This window comes from Telopea speciosissima, chromosome 9 (assembly GCF_018873765.1).
Source record: "Telopea speciosissima isolate NSW1024214 ecotype Mountain lineage chromosome 9, Tspe_v1, whole genome shotgun sequence".
Taxonomy (NCBI): domain Eukaryota; kingdom Viridiplantae; phylum Streptophyta; class Magnoliopsida; order Proteales; family Proteaceae; genus Telopea; species Telopea speciosissima.
The window spans coordinates 61107513-61128463 of record NC_057924.1 but is presented as its reverse complement, the minus strand read 5'-3'; the positions used below and the strand labels follow the sequence as shown (position 1 = coordinate 61128463).

The 20951-nt window shown below is 40.5% G+C and overlaps 4 protein-coding genes across 5 annotated transcripts in view; 3 read left to right on the top strand and 1 right to left on the bottom strand.

Moving 5' to 3' along the window:
• The window catches only part of LOC122640983 (V-type proton ATPase subunit F), a 34580-nt gene extending 25852 nt beyond the window's left edge, over nucleotides 1–8728 (top strand). The window contains exon 7 of the mRNA XM_043834290.1: nucleotides 8693–8728. The gene's annotated coding sequence lies outside the window, so the exon portion shown is untranslated. The remainder of the gene's footprint in view (nucleotides 1–8692) is intronic.
• LOC122640982 (zinc transporter 8-like) lies at nucleotides 7057–8641 on the top strand. The gene is made up of 3 exons (XM_043834288.1): nucleotides 7057–7650; nucleotides 7914–8063; nucleotides 8227–8641. The coding sequence occupies exons 1-3, from the start codon at nucleotides 7060–7062 to the stop codon at nucleotides 8530–8532; spliced, it is 1047 nt and encodes a 348-aa protein (XP_043690223.1). The 5' UTR covers nucleotides 7057–7059; the 3' UTR covers nucleotides 8533–8641.
• Nucleotides 8729–11606: 2878 nt separating the features above from the next.
• Nucleotides 11607–13270, top strand: LOC122640981 (zinc transporter 1-like). Of its 2 annotated transcripts, XM_043834286.1 has the most exons (3): nucleotides 11607–12284; nucleotides 12665–12814; nucleotides 12944–13270. In XM_043834286.1, the coding sequence occupies exons 1-3, from the start codon at nucleotides 11658–11660 to the stop codon at nucleotides 13247–13249; spliced, it is 1083 nt and encodes a 360-aa protein (XP_043690221.1). In that variant the 5' UTR covers nucleotides 11607–11657; the 3' UTR covers nucleotides 13250–13270. The 2 variants fall into 2 exon arrangements, with proteins under 2 accessions (XP_043690221.1, XP_043690222.1); XM_043834287.1 differs by lacking the exon at nucleotides 12665–12814.
• A 5883-nt stretch (nucleotides 13271–19153) lies between these two features.
• Nucleotides 19154–19576, bottom strand: LOC122639222. The gene has a single exon (XM_043832045.1). It carries the CDS (start codon nucleotides 19574–19576, stop codon nucleotides 19154–19156), a length of 423 nt encoding a protein of 140 aa, XP_043687980.1.
• Between the last annotated feature and the right edge of the window lie 1375 nt (nucleotides 19577–20951).

Below are 20951 nucleotides of genomic sequence, written 5' to 3'. Positions count from 1 at the left end.
GTCATGTTGCCGGTATCATATGCGTCTTTTATACTTTGTCTCTCTCTCTCCTCCCACAGATATGGGTCCGTCTATATACAAATCATGCGGTGCATGCAGACCCGGATCCTCTGTGGCACGGCAGGACATGTGGTGCACATCGAACGGTTAGAAGCACCCGGGCTTGCAGCCCAACACATGGGCGCTGGATGGGGCTGCGTGCCCTTGTGCTCCTGCCTGCCCCAACCCTCCACCCCATACCCTGCGCCATCTTTCCTACCAGCTTGCCCCTAACTCCCTCTTCATCTCCAGTCCACTCCACCACCCCCATTGCAACTCCCCTCCCATGCCCATTCCATATCCCCACCCCTCTTCATCTCCCCTCTTGTCAACATGCCCCCACCCGCATCCCTGCCCTTTTCCTTGCCCAATTTTCCTTGCCCTGCCCCGATACAACCCTCCAACTACCCACCCCTGCCCCTACAACTCCCCACCCCCCGTCTCCCAACCTGCCCGCCCCATCCCTTGCCCTGCCCTTCCTGTTAGCTCTCCCCACCTCTCTTCATTTCCCCCTCCACCCCCCCACTGCAACACACCGCACCCCTACTCCTCCATCTCTCCCTCCCCCTTCTTTCCCAACCCAGCCCCCCCCCCCCTCTCTCTCTCTCTCTCTCTTTCTTCCTTTGAAGTTCAACCCTCACTCTGTTAATCCTTCCTCAGTAATCCCAACCCCACCTCCTTCTTCCCCTCACAATTTGACCTCATGTAACTCCGATCCCCCCATTTTACAACCTAACCAAACCTAGCCTCACCCACCCAAGCTACCTCCCCTATCCCCACCCCCGTTGTCCGCCCCGCTCCATAGAATCACCAACCACCTCCCCACCCTTCCACATAGCCTCCCCCATCCCCAACCTTGTTGCCCGCCCCACCCCATAAACTACCCAACCACCTCCCCATCCCTCCCCGTAGCCTCCCCCATCCCCAACCCTGACATCAACGAACCACTATAAATACTACTAAAAGGAGGAAAAGCTCGTAGAAGAAACGAACAACTCGATGGGTTTTTCGACCTTTTAGTGGTGAAAAAAGTGGTGGTGCCCCAACCTGGATGGATTGAAGAAGCAACAAGAGGTGGAGGGCGAGGGCGTCAAAGGAGAAGAAGTAGGATACAGAGAGTGGGAAGGTGAAAAAACAATAACCTTTTTTAAAATCAAAGACTAAATAGGCATTTCGCGGGGCAGTAATATGTTACCACAGCTAATTATTAGCATTTAGCAGCGGTGTATTTTTACCATTGTTGAATGTATAAAATATTTATCTTTCTTGCAGCAGTTTATTGTACCGTTGCTAAATGTTTAGCTTTTTATCATTAATGACAGATTGAATACATCACTGAACTGATATATGCTACTTTTTAGTTGGGGTTGGGGGTGGGGTTGGGGGGATAATCACCGGTAAATGTTTATGTTTTTTAATAGAGGCAATAAAAATTCTACTTCAAAAGTTATACATTTCGTGGCGGTAATCCACAAATCACCACAAAAAGTATACTTTTAGTGACGGTAATTTTTTGCCACCTAAATGTTCTTCTTAAGCAACAGAAATTTTTTACCACGACCATAATAAGTAATCAGAGCCTATTTAATTGCAGTAATATTTTATCACAATTGAAACTTCACGGATTAAAATCCTTTCCAATTTCCTAATTAGCGAGTGCAGGGCAGTTCAGTGTCTGGAGCTCGACACATGGAAGATGCTTCATCCAACGGTGCGAGTTCAATTGACCCAGTTTTTTTTTCTTCTCGAGCTTGACACCGTTGGATGTCGCATTTTCCGTGTACGTGTCAAACTCCAGACCCCGAACTCAACCGCACTTGAAAATTAAAGAATGGAAGAGGATTTTTTTTCCTAACTTTTGCGGCAATTTCTAATTATCACTACTAAATATTCCACCTCTTGTGTAGTGATTTTGATCAGTTAAACTCATGATAAATCTGTTAAATAAACTAGTACTTTGTGTTGCAATGAAGGTCAAGCTTTTAGTGAGTTACTCAAATGAGTATAAACGATTCATTACTCTTCCAATGTTCTTGTATGATTTAATTTGGAATCAATTGATCAGGTTTTTTTGTTTTTTTAAAACTACCCACTTGCCAAACATGTGTGGTCTCAGGTTCAAGAGAACTATCCTATCCCTAGAACCAACACGGCTACCATTAAGAGTGCTTCCCTTGCACAAATAGGCATAAAATAGTATTTCCTTTTGATCAGAAATTCTGAAATATTTACCAAAAAAGAAGGGTTCAGGTTGTGGAACCTTTTGGCTTTGGCTAAACGTTAATGACAAGATCTCCTAAGATTGTTTCTAGAGCAGCCATGCAACTCACGGCATTCATTAATGATGCTTAATTGTTTCTTCATCATGGTTTCACTATTCTTAATACCCCATTAGTGAAAGCACATCGACTTTGACCATGGGTTCCTGTGATTATGAAATTAAAATTAAGGAGAAATGTTCCTTGTATGGGACGCAAGGGTCACATCCAAACACATTGGGGGCAGAAATGATCACCCCCCCCACCCCCATGAATGGCGGAATTTTCTCCCCCAATGTGTTGATGTGTGTGTTCTCATTGGCTGCCATGCGCATGTGGTCCCTACGCTTCCATGCAGAGAATTGTTCCTTTCAATTCAATTCACGTCTAACTCCATCAGAAATAGTGTTGCAATGTTTTTTAAAAGTTTTTCACTCTCTAGTCTCTTTCGGGTAAAGAAAAGGAGAGGAGAAGAATAAGAAACTTTTTATTTTTAGGAATAGATCCCACACATCGAGAGGTAGGAATAGATATCGGGAGGGTATTTTGGAACATACCAAACCCAAGGAGGGGTTTGTGAACCCTAGGATGATAGGAAACTTTATCCTTCTTTTTATATTTTTTTTTGTAATCAACCACAAAAGCAATTTAAAGAAGTGTTCGAAATATCCTCCTGTCTTGTGATTTTTTCTCACTTCAACACCTTGGTGACAACAAAGTACACCCTTTATATTTTATACCTAATTGGAACATTCCTTACTCTGTCTAACTCTTGTCCACATATGCTAAATGAGTACAAGACATTAAATAAAAATAAAGTTAAGGAATTATTCCTCTCACCAACCACAACTTTTTCTGGAGTTGGATGGAAGAAAAATCACGAGACTGAGGATATTTCGAACATTTTGAACTAAAAGAAGTAACGATCCATATACTAACAGGTGTCTTGCTCTAAACAACCGATTCCCTCAATTGCTTGTGAACTTGTGATCAATGTTATAATAAAATCACATTAAAAAAAATAACATTCTCGTGTTTATCTCTTTCTTCTTCATATGAAATGACCTCATTGGTGCATTCTTTTATATGCTTGTTTAAAGAACATTCCCCCTATATTTATTATTATGGGGAGGGGATATGGTCTTTTCTTCTCTTCTCAAAATTTTTTTTTTTTTTTTTTAATATGTAAAGAAAGAATCAATGCATTGTTAAACTTGTACTCAATCCTCCAACATTTGAAAAAGATTTTACCACTTGACCTACATAATCAATTGAAAAAGCTATACCACTCGAGAATATATCTTAATTCTTACGTCACTTGCTTTTCACAAACTAGCGACATGCACCAATGGGGAGCCCAAGATGAGCTGAGTAGAGGCGTCATTTCACAAAGGATGGGGAGAGAGACAGATACATGGTTAGGCAAAGGTTTCCTAAACTGTCCATTAAGATGTTTTTTTACCTAGACAACAGGGTAGGACAAGCTGAATACTCAGCTGGGTAAAGGTGTAAATTTTCACCCCGGCCCCACAATAAACCGGCATGAATGGCCCAGTATCATCTCCCAAGGATTTCAGATCACGGTTTCAAATATCAATATCAAATCCGCAGATGTCCATATGGATAATTGATGGATATTGTATCAATAAGGTGTCGCAAAACAGTTTCGTACCTAGAAGAATAGGGAAAACGATCTTATGTAGCCATGGCGGGAGCTACACCTGTGCAGCACCGCTAAACGACAGCAAAAACAGGGGTACGGTGGTCATTTCACAGGTGGGTCCCACCTGGGCCCCACATGTGAAATGACCACCTCCCCCTTGTATTTGGGGTGGTTTTTCAAGCTGCACAGTGCAGCTCCCGCCACAGCTGCACAAGATCCAAGTCCGAAGAATAGCAAGGCCATTCCATGAGAGAGAGAGAGAGAGAGAGAGAGTGCTATCATACTCTCCCCTAACGGCTCAGAGAACATTTTCCCCATAAATCGGACTGTCGCCACCTGAACCGTAGAAACTATGTATGAATCGTGTACTCCATAGCAATAGAAATTGTGATCAGGCATAGTCAATGCTGATTCAAATCAGTCGATTCATTTCGCGGGATCCGATTCTTTTGTTTTTTATATATCTATGATGGGAATACAAGGGCAGGCCCGGCATTGAAACCATGTTGATTGATGGAATTTTACTCCTTATTTATTAATATCTTTGCGGTTACAGGTACGTAGCCTGTGCAAGGGGCCCATAGAATAAAACCTTCACATAAGCGTTATAATTAGAGTAAATTACTCCCCCCTCCCCTCGATTATGCTCTAATGACAAACCCCTCCCCTGGGTTATGGGTAATGACTCTCCCCTCCCCTGCATTCCTTAGATTCTATCAACTGTACCCATTCCGTTAAAAAGGGCTGTTAAGTGTTATAGAAAGACTATATTACCCTCTGACCCCCTTCTTCTTCTTCCTCCTGCAACTCTGTCTGCAACTTTGCCCCCAATCGGTTGATTCAAAAATAGAAGATATAAAATCAATTTTCATTATAAATTGATCATCCCTACCCATTTAAAAGGAACACTACCGATCCATAACTCATCGTCTCTCCTCTTCCTACTTTCAGATGTCCATTGAGGATTTTATGTTATCAGTCTCTGTTTCTTGTCAAATCTTTACTAATCTCAACAAATCCTATCTAATTCGAACAAACCCAGATTAGATTCTTTATAGGGTCTTTTTTTTCTTTCTTATTTATTCCTCAATTGCAGATCACTCTGTAGTCTTTATAGATGGAATTCTCTTTCATAGGGCAGCATAGAAGAATTCCAGAACCACAGGGTTAGGAATTAGAACCAGATTAGAGAAAGTTGATAGTCGGAACAAATCTGGTTGGGGCTGAACCTGGTCGATACGGTCTAATTAACAGGGATAATATGAGAGTAAAATTTGATTACAATGCAGTGGCTGATTTGAGACATATTGAGGTTTCCTGTTGGAGTTAGGAAACTTGAAAACCCAGATGGAAAACAGAAATTGGTAGCAGTGATTTAAGGGCTCAAAAGAATGATCTAGTGATTAAACAATAATATGTGCAATTAAAGCAATGACTGAAACCAGATTCAGAAAAATCAGAATTGAAGAAGTAGCCTTGAAGTAGACTTGTGGAATATCAAACAGAAACCTGAAGATTATACAGAAACGGAATCCTTAATTAAAGAGGCAATTCAATAGCTGGTTGCGAAGGAAGAGAGAGAGAGAGTTATGATATTGGAGTAACATAAAGTAGGGCTTAGCTTCCAGTTGTGATTGGAGTGACTTAAACTATCTTCCTCACTTCACCTCATCACCGTGACCCACTCCCTTTCCAAGACTCCCAAAAATGAAACCCATCTTCCTCACTTCATTTCACCTCCACTCAGACGATCTTAATCCTTTCTTCTTTCTTATCTTTTCTGGGTCTCTTCTGTTTGTCCAAATTCACCATAATTCTTCTTCGTTGGGAACACCCAGATCAAGAATGTGGTGGTTTATTTCTCCGGTGACCTTTCCGAGGAGATACGTCAGATTCGGGAAGCCATTGAAGGTCTGGATGTTGGCATTCTCATTAACAACGTCGACGTTTCCTAACCCTATGCAAGGTTCTTTCATGGTGGCGGCGGTGGCTACGGAAGTGAAAGTGGTGGTGGATACAGCCGTGGTGGCGGCGGCGTTTCCTAGAGATGTTTTTAGGGTTTTGATATGGTTAGAGGGAATTATTGGAATATCACAAATATATGGGCATTTTGGGGTTTTATTGAATATATTTAAGATGATGTCATCACTTAACAGTCCTTTTTAACGGAATGGGTACGGTTGATAGAATCTTGGGAATGCAGGGGAGGGGAGAGTCATTACTCAAAACCCAGGGGAGGGGTTTGTCATTAGAGCATAATCGAGGGGAGGGGGGAGTAATTTACTCTTATAATTAAGAAGAACAGTATATTAATTATTAGATTTAAAGAGAAAAGAACACAAAAAGAAATGTCGACATTTTTAGAGTTTTGAGTCATTTAAGTGCCGTACATACCTAAAACTAAAAGTAGTAACGTGGTAACCCACTTTTTAAAAGTTACAAAGTTTAATGAACAAATGACAACATTGTGTCAACACCCTCGTCTCATTAAGATGTAAAGTTATTCTCTAATTCCAAATTTAATCACTCCCATAGACCCATTACCAAGTTAATTACTAATATACCCATGGTTCTAAGTATTGGTATCGTCCATATCGGATGATACGTATCGGTTTTGCTAGTCATCGATACTGATACCGTGCCAATATCGTATCGATAGCACGGTACGGACAAGGGGTAAAATAGTTAGAAAATTCATTTTTTAAAGAAATTCAAGGGTATTTTTGTTTGATATGATGGATTCAGGCCAATACCGTATCGATATCGTATCGATTTTGTGGATCGCCGATACCCGTTCCGGTACCGTGTACTAAAACCATGAATATACCCAAACCCCATTTAAACATAACCCTGAAATCTACATATAAAAAACATACCCTTTTAGTAATTTTTACATTTTTACTTACACTTTCCAAGTGGATGGATGAGAATGATAATGAGGCCATGCAAGGTGCAAACAACAATTACTTTCCAATCTTTTTCTCTCTCTCTCTCTCTCTCTCTATATATATATGTATATGATACCATCACCTCCTTACATTTACAGCAACTCTTTCTTTCTGTTCTTCCTAGCTTGATTTCTTCTTTCAAGTTTCAGTCATGGAAAAGCTAATCTTCTTCTTCTCTCTTCTCCTCCTTATACTTTCCCCTGTTTTAGTATCAGGTGATTGTACATGTGATACTGAAGAAAACAAGGGTGTTAACAGCAAACATGAAGCACTTATGTACAAGATAGGTGCTATAGCTTCAATTCTTTTGGGAGGTGCAGTTGGTGTTTGTATTCCTGTTTTAGGGAAGAGATTTCCGGCGTTACGACCGGAAAACGACATTTTCTTTATGGTGAAGGCTTTCGCCGCCGGAGTGATCCTTTCGACGGGGTTCATACATATATTACCTGATGCATTTGAGCAATTAACATCTCCTTGTCTCAATCAAAGCTTATGGGGGGATTTTCCTTTTGCGGGTTTTGTTGCAATGGTTTCTGCAATTGGGACTTTAATGATAGACACTTTTGCTACTAGTTACTTTAGAAGATCATACTTTAATAAGGCTAAACCAGTTAACTCAGATGAAGAGAACGGTGAAGTTCATGTTCATACACATGCCACACATGGTCATTCACATGGGTCGTCGGCTATTGTCGCCGGCGGCGGTGAATCAGAAGTTATCCGGCATCGTGTCATATCTCAGGTATATTAATTATGAGTTGATGTTCTCTGTGCCACAACGCAGCCTGCGCTCAGACAAATGGACCTGCCATTTAGGGGAGCAGGGTGGTCATTTCACCCACCCCATGTGTCTGGGCGCAGCCCGTGCCACCAGCACAGAAAACATTCTCCCATTAATTATAATTCCCTTTCATGGTTTCCCTCTTTCAGGAACTTCTCTTACTTTCTTCTTCTTCTTTGTAAGTTTCTTTCTTTTGATGCAAGTGATGAATGAATACATTGCAGGTTTTGGAGTTGGGGATTGTGGTTCACTCTATAATCATAGGGATTTCATTAGGTGCTTCTGTAAGTCCTAATGTGATAAAGCCTCTGTTTACAGCCCTTACTTTCCACCAGTTCTTTGAAGGCATGGGACTAGGTGGATGCATCACACAGGTAACTTCTAGATCAAACTGGGCCCAAGTTGGGTTTCAACTGGAACAAGCCCAACCCACTAACAACCCTTTTTCTTCCTCTTAGTTCATTTTTTTTGTGTTTCAAGGCTCAGTACTGGCTGAGAGCTAACCATATATATAAACTTCCTCTGTTATCTTAATAGGCAAGATTCAAGAGCAGAGCTGTTGTAGTTATGGCACTTTTCTTCTCCCTTACTACTCCAGTTGGGATTGCAATAGGGATTGGGATAACGAATGTTTACGATGAAAATAGTCCGACCGCTCTCATCGTCGAAGGGGTTCTTGATTCTGCTGCGGCCGGTATTTTGATTTATATGTCACTTGTGGATCTACTTGCAGCTGATTTCATGACTCCCAGGATACAAGGCAATCTAAGGCTTCAGATAGGGGCACATATATCTCTTCTCTTGGGGGCTGGTTGTATGTCTGTTTTGGCAAAATGGGCTTGAGCTGTTAATATGTGGGCTTTCTGTGGGATGCCTTTTTTTTTTTTATTATTAACTTTGAAGGTTTTGTTTTCCGTCAACCCTTATGAAATTTACATTTTTTTTTTTAAAATTTTTGTTAATCAAGATAGATGATGGTATAGTTTTATATGTAAATATTTATATCCATTTTTTTTTAAATTTCGGAATATGGATAGATGATGGTATAGTTTTTTATATGTAAATATTTATATCCAAATGGTATGTAGTTTTATAGTTTTCTACTGCTTGCTTTTTGAAGTCATTCTATTCTATCCATTTTAATGTAAAATTATTCCAAAGCTATAAATTATTAATACCAGATTGATAACTTCGGCTAGTTGTTGGCATGGATGGAAAACCCTAATCTCACGAGAAATTGGAGGTCCTAAGTGTTAAGAGTGTCAATCAACTGTCGGAAATATAGGGCCTGCATGATAACACTTCTGTTTCTGAGCCATGTTTCTATTATAGAAGTAATTTTTTCTATTTCTATTACTGATCCAAATTTCTTGACAAAAAAACGTGTTTGGTAACACATTGTAAATTCTATTTCTCGGCTAGAAAAGAAACAAAACACGTTTGTTATGTGTAGGAATTTTTGTTTCTAGTACTTCAATAAATTTTCAAAAATGCCATTGCATACCTGAAACTTTGATGAAGGTAGTGGTGGTGGTGGCAGCGATGGTGGAGGTGGTGGTGGTGGTGTGATGGTGGTAGCGGTGGTGGTGGCAATAGTGGCGGCGGTAGTGGTAGAGGAGCGATGGTGGCGTTGGTGGAAATGGTGGGGTGCGGTGGCCAGCGGTGGTGGAGGTGGAGGTGGTGATGATGGTGGAAATGGTGAAGGTGCGGTGGCGGTGGTGGCAATGTGGCGGCAATGGTGGAGGAGTTAGTGGCGATAGAGGTGGTGGTGGTGGTGGTGGTGATGGCGGTGGCGGTAGAGGTGGTGGTGGTGGTGGAGGAGGTGGCAATGGTGGAAATGGTGAAGGTGCGGTGGCGATGGTGAAGATGGTGGTGGTGGCGATGACAGCCACGGTGGACCTTGAGGTCCACACTTTCAACAGAATTCCAACAAAGACAACAATTTTAAATTTTAAACTTTGGAACTCAAATTTGTGTTCATAAATCAAAAGGAGGGCTGAGTATCAGGAGCACTGAACTACAAAACAAGGCTTTATTAGTCAGATTAGGATGGAGAATTGAACTTGCGAGAAACTGCTTAAAGCAAATTTCTTACTCTAATACCCCTCCTCTGTTTCTTGGACCTATAAGAGTCATTGCAGAATTGAAAAAACCGAGGCTGTGTTTGATATGCATTCTATAATAGATTTTGAGTCTATAACGCATTCTGAAACCCAATTCTTCTCTATGTTTTCAATTTAAAATATTTTCTAGGCCCATAATCTATTCTGAGAATGCTTATCAAACATAACCTTAGCAATGTGAAAATTGTCGCAAGGAGATCATCTTGACATAAGCTAATTATAGTGCTCTAGGAAGTAATTGAACAACTAAAGGTTGAGGTTGCCATTGCAACTTCTGGATTGACTATTGCTAAACTTAATCATATATCATAGATCTACATGTTGACTAAAATTGACTTCTAAATTACTCATATGGTTTAAAACTTAGATTAGATTGGAATCAACAGAATTAGCTGATTGAATTGATGAAAAAAAATTGCAATTGCGATTAATTAGTCTCCATGGAGACCAACCCATACCCAATTCCAAGTTTTTAAACTTTACTAAAAAGGGTAGTAGCCCTTTAAAAGGAATACAAAAAAGGGAGTTCCACATTCTTTATTGGGTATCCAGACCAATGGTTCAAACCACAAAGTGCTGTTACAGCATAGTGTTAGAGCAAAACACCAACCAAAACACGAAAAGAAACAAAAACAGAGCAAGGTGACACAGAGATTTAATGTGGTTCACACACCAGTATGGTGTGCTACATCCACGGGTGAAGGCGAAGCTATTTCACTATGTAAATCAGAGAAAGTTACAATGGAGAACTCTTAAGAACACCCAAAACGGCGCTGCTGCTCTCTCCCTAAAACCCTAAAACGAAAACCCCCAAATCTCACACGTTATAGCAAAGCGGGTAAAGAAAATAAATACTCCTCCATCGGATCCAGGTCGGACCCTTCGCTACCATCACAAAATCTCAGAAAAAGTTCCATTCGGGTCGCCACCAAAAATGTCAGAGCGGTTCATTCTTCGAAACGAGTCCAAGAATTCGAGACATACATAACACATAGTCTTGAATTCACTCAAGACCCTCATTTGGATTTGGGCTACTTGCTGTTGGATCCTCTGAAGGGTCCAGTCATGACTCATGAGCCATCCCCAAGATAAATTCATCAAGCTCATGACAGGAGAACTGGTCATTTGTTTACACAGCAGTCATCATCTGCAAATGCTTTAAACAACTTAAGTTTTCATTTAAAATACTACTACTTCATGTTCATGAATTTATCTAGGACCAGCTTTTTTTGCATATTTATATGAGGAGATGGAAGGCCTTAGGAGTAACAGATGTGGCACTATCTCCCAACAATAAAAATAGGACCACCAGGCAAAGTTTGGCTACTTGAACCACTCATAGAAACTGAGTTCTTGAGTAAGGAAAAAAGAATAATTGATTGACCAAGAAAGCCAGTTAAACTCTTTGCTTGTTATAGTAAACTCAAGGATGGAAAAAACTACATATAATTCACTTTTAGAAAGTGAAAAGTATAGATAGGTAATTGAAAGCATCATATGCATAATAGTAGTAAAGGAAAAGTGTTTTTTACTAGTTGCATATGTTAAGTATCATTATTTTTTAGCAACCCAAGGTAGAAGATTCAATTTTTTTTTTTCTTCAAGAGATATGGGAATTTACTATCTGTGGTTCTGCTTAGGCAAGCAGAGAGTTAGTTATATGACTTTGATGATCAAAAAGTTTCCTGTTTCCATACTAAACATGTCCCTCATAACCAATTTCTGTTCACCCAACTCAACTTGAGCTTCAAAGGTATCACTCCTTGTCTATATAACACAGCAGAGTTTCTCACAAGTCACAAACACCTACAAACTTCTTTCTTCTTGATCTTTTCCTTCACTTCCATGGTCTCCAACATGACAAAGCTTCAACTTTATTCACTTAATGCTTTAACAATCTTGTCCCTTCTTCTACTCCTCCCTGTTTTAGTCTCTTGTGACTGTAAATGTGATGCTGCAGAAGACAAGAGACACAATAAGGCTGAGGCTCTTAAATATAAGATTGGAGCCATTGCTTCTATTCTGATTGCCAGTGGGATTGGGGTTTGTATTCCCATCCTTGCAAATAAATTTCAGGTTTTTCGGCCAGAGAATGATGTTTTCTTCATAATCAAAGCTTTTGCAGCGGGTGTGATCCTATCAACCGGTTTCGTACATATATTACCTGATGGATTTGATAAGTTAAGGTCTCCATGCCTTAATCAGAATGTGTGGAAATTCCCATTCACAGGTTTCATTGCAATGATGTCGGCAATTGGGACTTTGATGGTAGACACTTTTGCAACTATTTTCTATAAGAGATTGCACTTTAACAAGGCTCAACCTGTGACAGAAGATGAAGAGAAGGCTGGAGAACATTCAGATCACCTTCATGTTCATACACATGCCATAAATGGCCATTCACATGGCTCAACCTCGGTTAGTGAAGGTTCAGTTAGATCAGAACTTATTCGCCATCGCATAGTATCACAGGTAAGTAGTTTTGCTGAAAGATGATTGTTTCTTCTGTCTCAGAAAAACCAGAGTGGGTTCTTTTTCATTGGTTTAAGCTTGTTTTATCTCTCTTCCCCTCCCCCCCTCCCTTCCAAAACAAAAGTTTATGATTATGGTGTGAGGACTTGACAGCTTTATGTTCTCCTTTCTTTGAACAAATGGGTTCTCAAATTTGTTGTTTTCGGATTAAACATTTTTCTTCTTCTGCTCTTTCTCACTTTAAGCTACTTTCTGCACATACAGTATTCAGTCATTCTTCCTTTTTGCCTTGTGTTTCCCTCTTTCTATCTGATATAAAAATTACAACATTTGGACAAAATTTTTCCATTTAATCATCAGAAATATTGAATAAATTGCAGGTTTTGGAACTCGGAATTGTGGTTCACTCTCTAATCATAGGGGTTTCACTTGGTGCTTCCAGAAATCCACAGACAATAAAACCTCTGTTTGTAGCCTTGACATTCCACCAGTTCTTTGAAGGCATGGGACTTGGTGGGTGCATCTCTCAGGTAATAAAGCAATACCCACATGTTTTCATTTACAAACTTCCAGTGCATAGCCCATGAATTTCACTTTTCTTCAGTTCAGATATCAAGATTTTACTCTAAAAATGTTTTCTGTTGTCTTGATAAAATCAGGCAAGATTCGGAAGTCGACCTGTGGCAGCAATGGCACTCTTTTTCTCCCTTACTACCCCAGTTGGAATTATCTTGGGGATTGGAATAACAAATACTTACAATGAGAACAGCCTAAAAGCTCTTGTCATTGAAGGTGTTCTTGATTCTGCTGCAGCTGGGATTTTGATTTATATGGCGCTCGTAGATCTATTAGCAGCTGATTTTATGAACTCTAGGATGCAAAACAATTGGAGGCTTCAGTTTGGAGCAAATATCTCACTTCTTCTTGGGACTGGTTGTATGTCCATCTTGGCCAAATGGGCTTAAAATTGCCATTATAGGTTTTGTGTGAATTCTTCCTACTAGAAGAAGTAATACTTTTCCCTTACTATGCCTTCTAGTATTTTGTATCCTGGAGTTCATAGAATCAGTTGCTAGTTGATGAACAAGCAATGGATGGATGTGAACAAGGACTCTGGATCTCTTGAAACAGCACCAGACTGTTTATGCTGGTAGCTCTCTGTAAGGAAGGCCTTGTTTGGCCTTTTAGATGCCTTGAGGAACTACAGATTAGCTTAGTTTTCAGTTTAGAGAGAAACTTATTGTATCACAAGATCGTAAGGAAAGTTGAGAGTTTACTCAGCATTTCAAGAAAGAAAGAAAAGGGGGGGGGGGGGGGAAAGGATATAGAATATTTATCTCTCTATTTTCTTTTGCAGTGATGTCCAATTCCCCCCCCCCCCTTTTGCCAATATGGGAAATGGGAATATTTAATTGGAATTTTAGATTTGTTAAACTTAAAATGGAAAACCTCTTGTTGGGGCACTCTCATGAAATAGGACCCTTTTGTTCAATGGAATTTACATAGAGGCATTACCCCCAATTAATCAAATGAACACTTCTAATTTTATTTAAGGGAGAATTTTCTCTGTGCCTGCGCCCAGGCACATGGGCAGCCTGTACAGGGGGTAGGGTGGTTATTGCGCCCACTCCCATGTGCCTGGGCACAGCCTGCGCTGCGGGACAGAGAACATCTCCACTTTATTTAATTTTTCTTTTTGTGGGTTCGAGGAGAAATGCATCGAACCAGGAATGTGGGAAGTGTTCACTCCTCTTTTCTAGAAAGCAGATAACTAACTCTTAGTTAATCTTATTTAGTTTGCTTTCCTTGTTGTGTTTGGATCCACATAGCCGACCCCATTATTGGGATAAGGCTGAGTTTATTGTTGTTGTTGTTGAATTCTTCCAAAAAAAAAATTCCTATTTAGTTGGGCAAATGTTTAATTTTGATTTTTAAGTTGAATTAAGTTTATTAAATTTGTTGGGGATTTTTGTCACATGGCTTACCGTTAAAGATCCATGTTTATTTATGGCAAAAGAACACTGTTTGGTTGCACCCCCTACACCCAAACATGGTGTGGCGAAATGACCACTGCACCTCCATGTTGGATGTCTGAGTGTGCGCTCCCATTGACCCCTGCACTAGCATAGGGGCCACGCTATCAAGCATTGTTCTCTCTCCCTTTATTTATTTAGGGTTGGTTGATACTTAATAATTATAATTTATACAAGTGTTATGTCTCAAAGTAACAGTTATATTTGAGTGTGACACTAAGGAATTATAATCGAGTTATGTCGTAACTAAAAAGAAACACTTATATTTGAGTGTTTGAGACTATTAGTGCCTGAAACTGTCAAGGAATTGGAGCCAAATAGTCTTACTAAATGAGATTGGATTCTAGTTTTGGGACCATTTAATATTCGGGATGGTTATAGGATTGGCTCCTTTCGTATCAAAACCGGTAAAGAACTGCCCCAATTATCTAAAACCGTCTCATATGACACCCTTAGCTTACCATATATTAAACTTTTTCCATTGCATATTTTAGTCAACAAACCAAATTGTCTGAACTTTGCTACCATCTCTCAAAATTTTATATTGCTATGTGATAAATCAGTTTGGGTTGATGCCTCAACCGAGCGGATTTATATCGTCTGCTGTCCGTTGACCGAACAGCAGGGTGCTGTCTGCTCACATGGGGACGAAATGACCATTTAATCTCCCTACCCAAACACACTGCCCGAGGGAAGGTTATATGGTCATTTCGCCCCCATGTGAGGGGACAGCACCTTGCTGTCCGGTCGGCGGACAGCAGAGGATAAAAATTCCAACCGAGCCATCCCTTATCAGGCCGCGTTCAGTTATTTCGATTTTCTTTTATTGGGGTTTTATCGATTGATGTCAGGTTTGGTCTGGTTCGATTTCGATTTACCATGTATATATAAAGACACTTATGAGAAAACCATGGTTTTTTTTGGGTTCTACTGGTTTTTTTATCAGTCTCAGTCCAGTTTTTCTTTTTGATTGGTCTAGTGTGGTCTTGTTTTCAATTGGTTTCATAATACCTCAAACAGAAACCAGCCTAATGAGGAATTGGTTTGGTTTGAATTTGTTCGATTGGGTCGATTGGGTTCAGCCAGTTCGACCAGCTCAATTTTGTTATTGACACCCCCATGCCACATGGACATTATTCTCTCATGACTAACCAGCCGATAGTTGGGTAACCTTTCCCTTGGTATTTTCAGCCTTGAAACAACAGTGTTTGTGAACAACTGCTTGCTCAGTTGATCGGTGTCTTGCCAGTAGAGTGCATCCTCTTAGGAGGTCACGAGATCGACTCTTCTGTTTCACACTTGTGGCATAAAGCACCTCTCCCTCCCCTCTGACCCATGTGGACGAGAATGTCTTTATAAGCTATGATGAAAGTCCCCTTCACAAAATTTTTTAAATAATGTTGAGATGTTGAGAGTTAGAGGTACAGCTATACCCCCTGTGGGTTTGCTCGGATGTTTTAGGACGATGTGCTTTGGTCAAGGGTCCCAGGTTCAAGTCTCCCTGAATGAGAAGTTACACAGGGTGGGGGGAGGCTTCTTGTAACCAGAGTTTTTCCTAGGGCCTGAAATGTAAACCCGGACAGGTTCAAGGATTTCCTCGTTAGGAAAAAAAAAAGAAGAAAGAGGTATTAGTATACATCAATTATTAAAATCTTAAATGTGACTTAATATATTCTTGAATGATCTCTATCTAGTGATATTTCTTGGGTTTCTCACTTTGTTTAACAGTTATAGATCTCTCTCACAGTCTCACCCAAATAGACTTTCCATTCGAACTTATCCTTTTTCTAGCCTCTGGTTAGAATTGAAGTTGAAAGAACTTGTGTCTCTGTATGTGTATGTGTGTTGTCCAACCAATGTGGGTTGTGGGAGAAGTATAGGGACCTATGAAAGCTGCCTATAGCTAGTGAATGGTTGCATCCAACATCTAATCAATCAGATAAGATAAGAAAAAGTGGACAGGTGCAGGAACCTTCACTGTATATTATTTTTGATTGTTTTCTCTTCTTCTCTCTATCATGGCAGTATTTAGTGGTTCAGGTTTGATACTATGAAAGTCATCTACTAGTACTGTGACCTTTCTACTTAATTGATATCTTTTATGCATAAATGTCCATTTTCGTGGACCTAAACTATTTGCATTAAGACATCAAAACCTCTCTCTCTCTCTCTCTTTGATGTGGATAAGGAATAAGGATTCTAGGCCAAGTTGCATTATGTCTATGGTGCTAGATGTCATTTCCATGAGGCAGTGTTTCATAACATGTGGTGCTGTTCCAACTTTAAAACATGCAATTTGTCTTATAGTACTTGGGAATAATCGTGATATGGTCGGTACAGGTTTCATTGACATTTGATGGGGGGTGGGGGTGGGGGTAGGGAAGTTTTATGGATGATCACACTCATATATAATCTATGAACAAATATCTAATTCTACCAATAGTTCGAAAACTAGGTTTTCACTTGGGCAAGTCACTTATGTCGAGTAAAAGAAAAAATGAAACTTGGTCAAGAATCATGAAAACTCGTATAAGTTTAAGAAATGATCAGACTCGGTTAGAGTTAAGTCGAGTTTTTATTGACTTGGTGTTGTTATTCGAGTCATGTGAAACGCTGAAACACACCTAGTCTGGTTTTTTTTTTACTCTTCAATTGGGGCATATACTATTCATAGACCATACATTTGGTTTACAACTAAACAAAACCTAATAAATTTTGTTTGTTGTCTTCAACATTAGTACTTTTTTTGTTCTTCTCACTTTGAAGCAACCATGGGTGGTGAGCATCCATCCCCGCCATCGGAATGTCACCTCAGCCATGTGTCGAGCTCGGCACACCCCCACACTGCAGAGGAGCTTGATCCGTTTATATATCTCTTATTCTCATGTGAAATGACCTTGCTATCTCTTATTGTACGATACATTTTGTCACACATCATTGGTGCATTCTCCCTATGCCACTTGCTCAGAGAATCCTCTCCCTAATTTTAAAATCATGCTTGATATGCTGACAACCATTGGATTGGTACCACAAGGGATCATTCAAGGAGCGGATGGATGTCGATGAGAGATCCAATCAAATCTTGGACATCGGAATCAAAATCCCAGCAGTTTTAGTCCTTGGACATGCATGGATCCTATGGCTGATGCGTCTAAACTTGCTGAGTTTAGAGGAAAAGGTTCTGATATCAGCCATCATAGATGTGTTGGCTGATCTCAATAAGGACTGGTGGAGACACTTGATCTGATCCCAACACCTAATATTAAAAATCATGTTTGAAATGAGACCTCAACACCACGGCTGCACATTGGGCCCGGCCAGTCTGAACCTGACTTCGCTGCCCGGCCCGTTTATGATGTTTCAGGAGGCAGGGCTGGAAAAAACATCCACAATTAGAAACCTAAACACTAATGGGCTAGGTGGGGTGACACTGGCCCATTTTGAATATATGGGCTTTAGCTGAAGATCGTTGGGTTCTTTACTTTTGGATAAATTACTCCTACACCCCTAAGGTTTATTTGTTTTGGGAAGGGCATTCAGGTAAGGGTGTCAATCAATGGCCCTGATTGGGTCCAGTTGGGCCGAACTTACCCCATAAGACACATCTAGGATTCTAGGCCAAACCAAATCCAGCCGATTATATAATTGATCTCAATTCCTAGACCAAGACTGATTAAAATATGTTTGGTTGGTTTTGGTCTACAAACGGTTCAGGCTATTTGGGTTCGAACCAGTCTATAAACCAATGGACATTATTTAATCAAATGTAAGAATAAAAGCCCAATTGGCCCAGCTCATGTGGAGGGATTGGACCAGCATAATATATAGTCTGGTTTGGTCCGTTTGGATCAGAATCTGTTGGCACTGATCCTGATTTCAGCCGATCCGGAATGGTACAGATGCCGATTTTAGTGTTTTTGTAGCGGATTCAACCCAATTCTTGAAGCCTCTCTACAAAAGTGTGGGTGTGCTCAATCATAAACCCTAATCCCTTTTTCGAATGCTAAAACTCAATCAATGGGGGTCACAAGAGGAAATTTTACACGAAAGATAAAAATATGTGATAGTGAAATTAAAGCCCACCTATGAAAATAGAGGGTTTTGGCTATCCAGGCATAATTTGGAGGTTCCCAATCCTTTTTTTCCATAGAGAAATCATTGGGTGATAATATTCAATTTGGATCCTCTACTGTTGAACTGCTCAACAGCACCATGCTGCCAAGACACAGTGAGACGTGCAATGGCCGCCTTACCCCCACTTGGGCAAAACGCTCGGGCAGGGGTAAGGTGGTTATAGCGTGTCTCGTCATGTCTTGGCAGCACGGTCCTCCCTAGCAGCTCGATAGTAGAGGATTTGCTGTGACTCCTATACAATAATTGATAACTCATAACTACTAACCCATGACTTCTATTAATAAAGTAACCTCATGTAACTTACATAATTAACATAACTTTTTTGTTTTTTGTTTTTTTGTAAACAAAGCTTTACTCATAAGAATGTATAATACACATGGATTCTGAATTACAAGTTTTTAGAAGCCATAGAGTGGAATATCGCCAATCAATCCTACACGTCAAGGACCGGACCCTTTGGGCTAGGGAGTAAGTCAAACTATTTTTCTCCGATAACCATATCATAATCACATGACTTACATTAGCACATCATAACCATATACAACCTACAAAACTACACCATTCTTACATAATCCAATATGTAACAACCCTTCCCTCTTAGCTAGAGAGTGCAGATCAGGTTTTTCTGAGAACCATTCTCGTACGGCCCTAGCCGCACTGATGGAATCCTAGATAGCGAGGTTGAAAATAGAAGAAGAAAAATTAGTTGTACAATGGACTCGGACAGGGCGATCTGCGTGGCTCAGAGAGTCGCTTCCCTTCGTGGTCATAGTAAAGAACACCGGAGAACTCAAGAGGCTGACATTTCTTGCCCATCAATATGGCTTTCTGCCACAACCCTCCATCTCCAAACCCACAATCCTCTTTCCCTCTTCTTCCCCTTCTTCTCTTAAGCTTCAAGGTGACAGCCTTGTTCCTCATCTTAATCAGCAACCGCATCGGCGGATCTATTAATGGATCTATTAATGGCGAATAACGACCCAACATCCTTTCCTCCCTCCTCGTCCTTGACTTCCTTGAGAGAATACCGTTGGCCGACTTCACACAACGACTTAGAAGAGCCATTAGAGAGGCCACCATCTGGTTCCTCGGGTCTGCATGGAATCCCATCTCTTCCTTTCTCATCTTCGATCACTCTTTCTGAATGTCTTCTTTGATCGTCTCTCCAAGTGTTTGTGTTTATGTGTCAATGGTGTGCTCCTGCCTACTTATTCGGGAGAGGGGGAATCTTTCTCGTGGTGGACAAAAGGAACGAGAGAATATCAAATTTAGTATGTGTTGATGGTTGGGTTTGGTGATCAGCCATGACGAAGAACGCTGCAAAGCTTTATTCTGGCGGTTTGGTCGTTTCTACTCATTTCCCGGCTGAAATCTTAATCAAGTTATGTTATTGCGTGTAACCCCTCAGTACTCTACATCCATGGAGCTAACATTATTGGGTGGTTTCACTAATCCACAATTTTTTGGTAAACTACCCTGATTGTATAAGATGGGTTCTTAACTTACATATACACAAATGAAGTGAAAAACTATCTTAATTCCACAACCCACGATTGATACTTTGTTTTAGGGGAAAATTTTTTAGTCTCTTAAAAAAGAAAAAGACGTACCCAGAAGCTTCCACCATTGGGTGGACTAAGGAGGGTCATAATGCATACAGTCTTAACTTTGCTTCTCAGAGAGATTGTTTTCAAATTCAAACCCGCAACCGTTAAGTTGCAATGGAGCAACTTTACTACTGCGCCAAGTCCCTCTTTAACGTAACCTGTATTTCTCCAAATACTTTTTATGGAATATTTCTTTTATGATTTTCCCAATAAATTATACTTTTGTCTCACCTTCTCAGTCCTCCCATTACCAAAAAAGATTTTAAATCCAAAATCAGGGGTCAATTCGGTCCTTGCTGATTTCAATTCCAATCCATTGAAATCAGTCCCAAAAACCCAAGAACTGGCGATCCTTAGGATATGTCTATTCATTCAATTTTTGTATTGGGAGAAAGAATGCTAATCGATGTTGTGCCTCAGCGTGTACTTGCTCCCAAACATAGCCTGGTGCGAAAGACTAGTGCTGCCCTTGGTCTTTTCTGTTTTTCTAGAGAGCACCAACGGTCTTTTTTGCTCCAGATTGTGTCTGAGCATTGGTACACGCTGAGGCACAACACCGGCTAGCATTCCTTTTCCCTTTTCTATTATATATATATTCTCTCCTTAAAAAGTGAAAAAAAAAAAAAAAACACATGTAGACTAGGGCCACAACAGGGTCGGGTTGGGCCGGCCTTATAAAACCCTAGCCCAACCTTGAGTCCGCTTAGCTGGGACTAGGCCCAACCCGACCTTGACTTAGGGCCTGAAAAATCCAACCTTGACCCGCCTTCAAGGTCAGGCCGGGCTGATCGTAATTGGCCCTGATCATGTGGGGGGGGGGGAGGACGAAGGATGCATGGGCTGACGAAAAAAGTATCAATTTTACATAAAATAATACCATAATAAAATGTTTA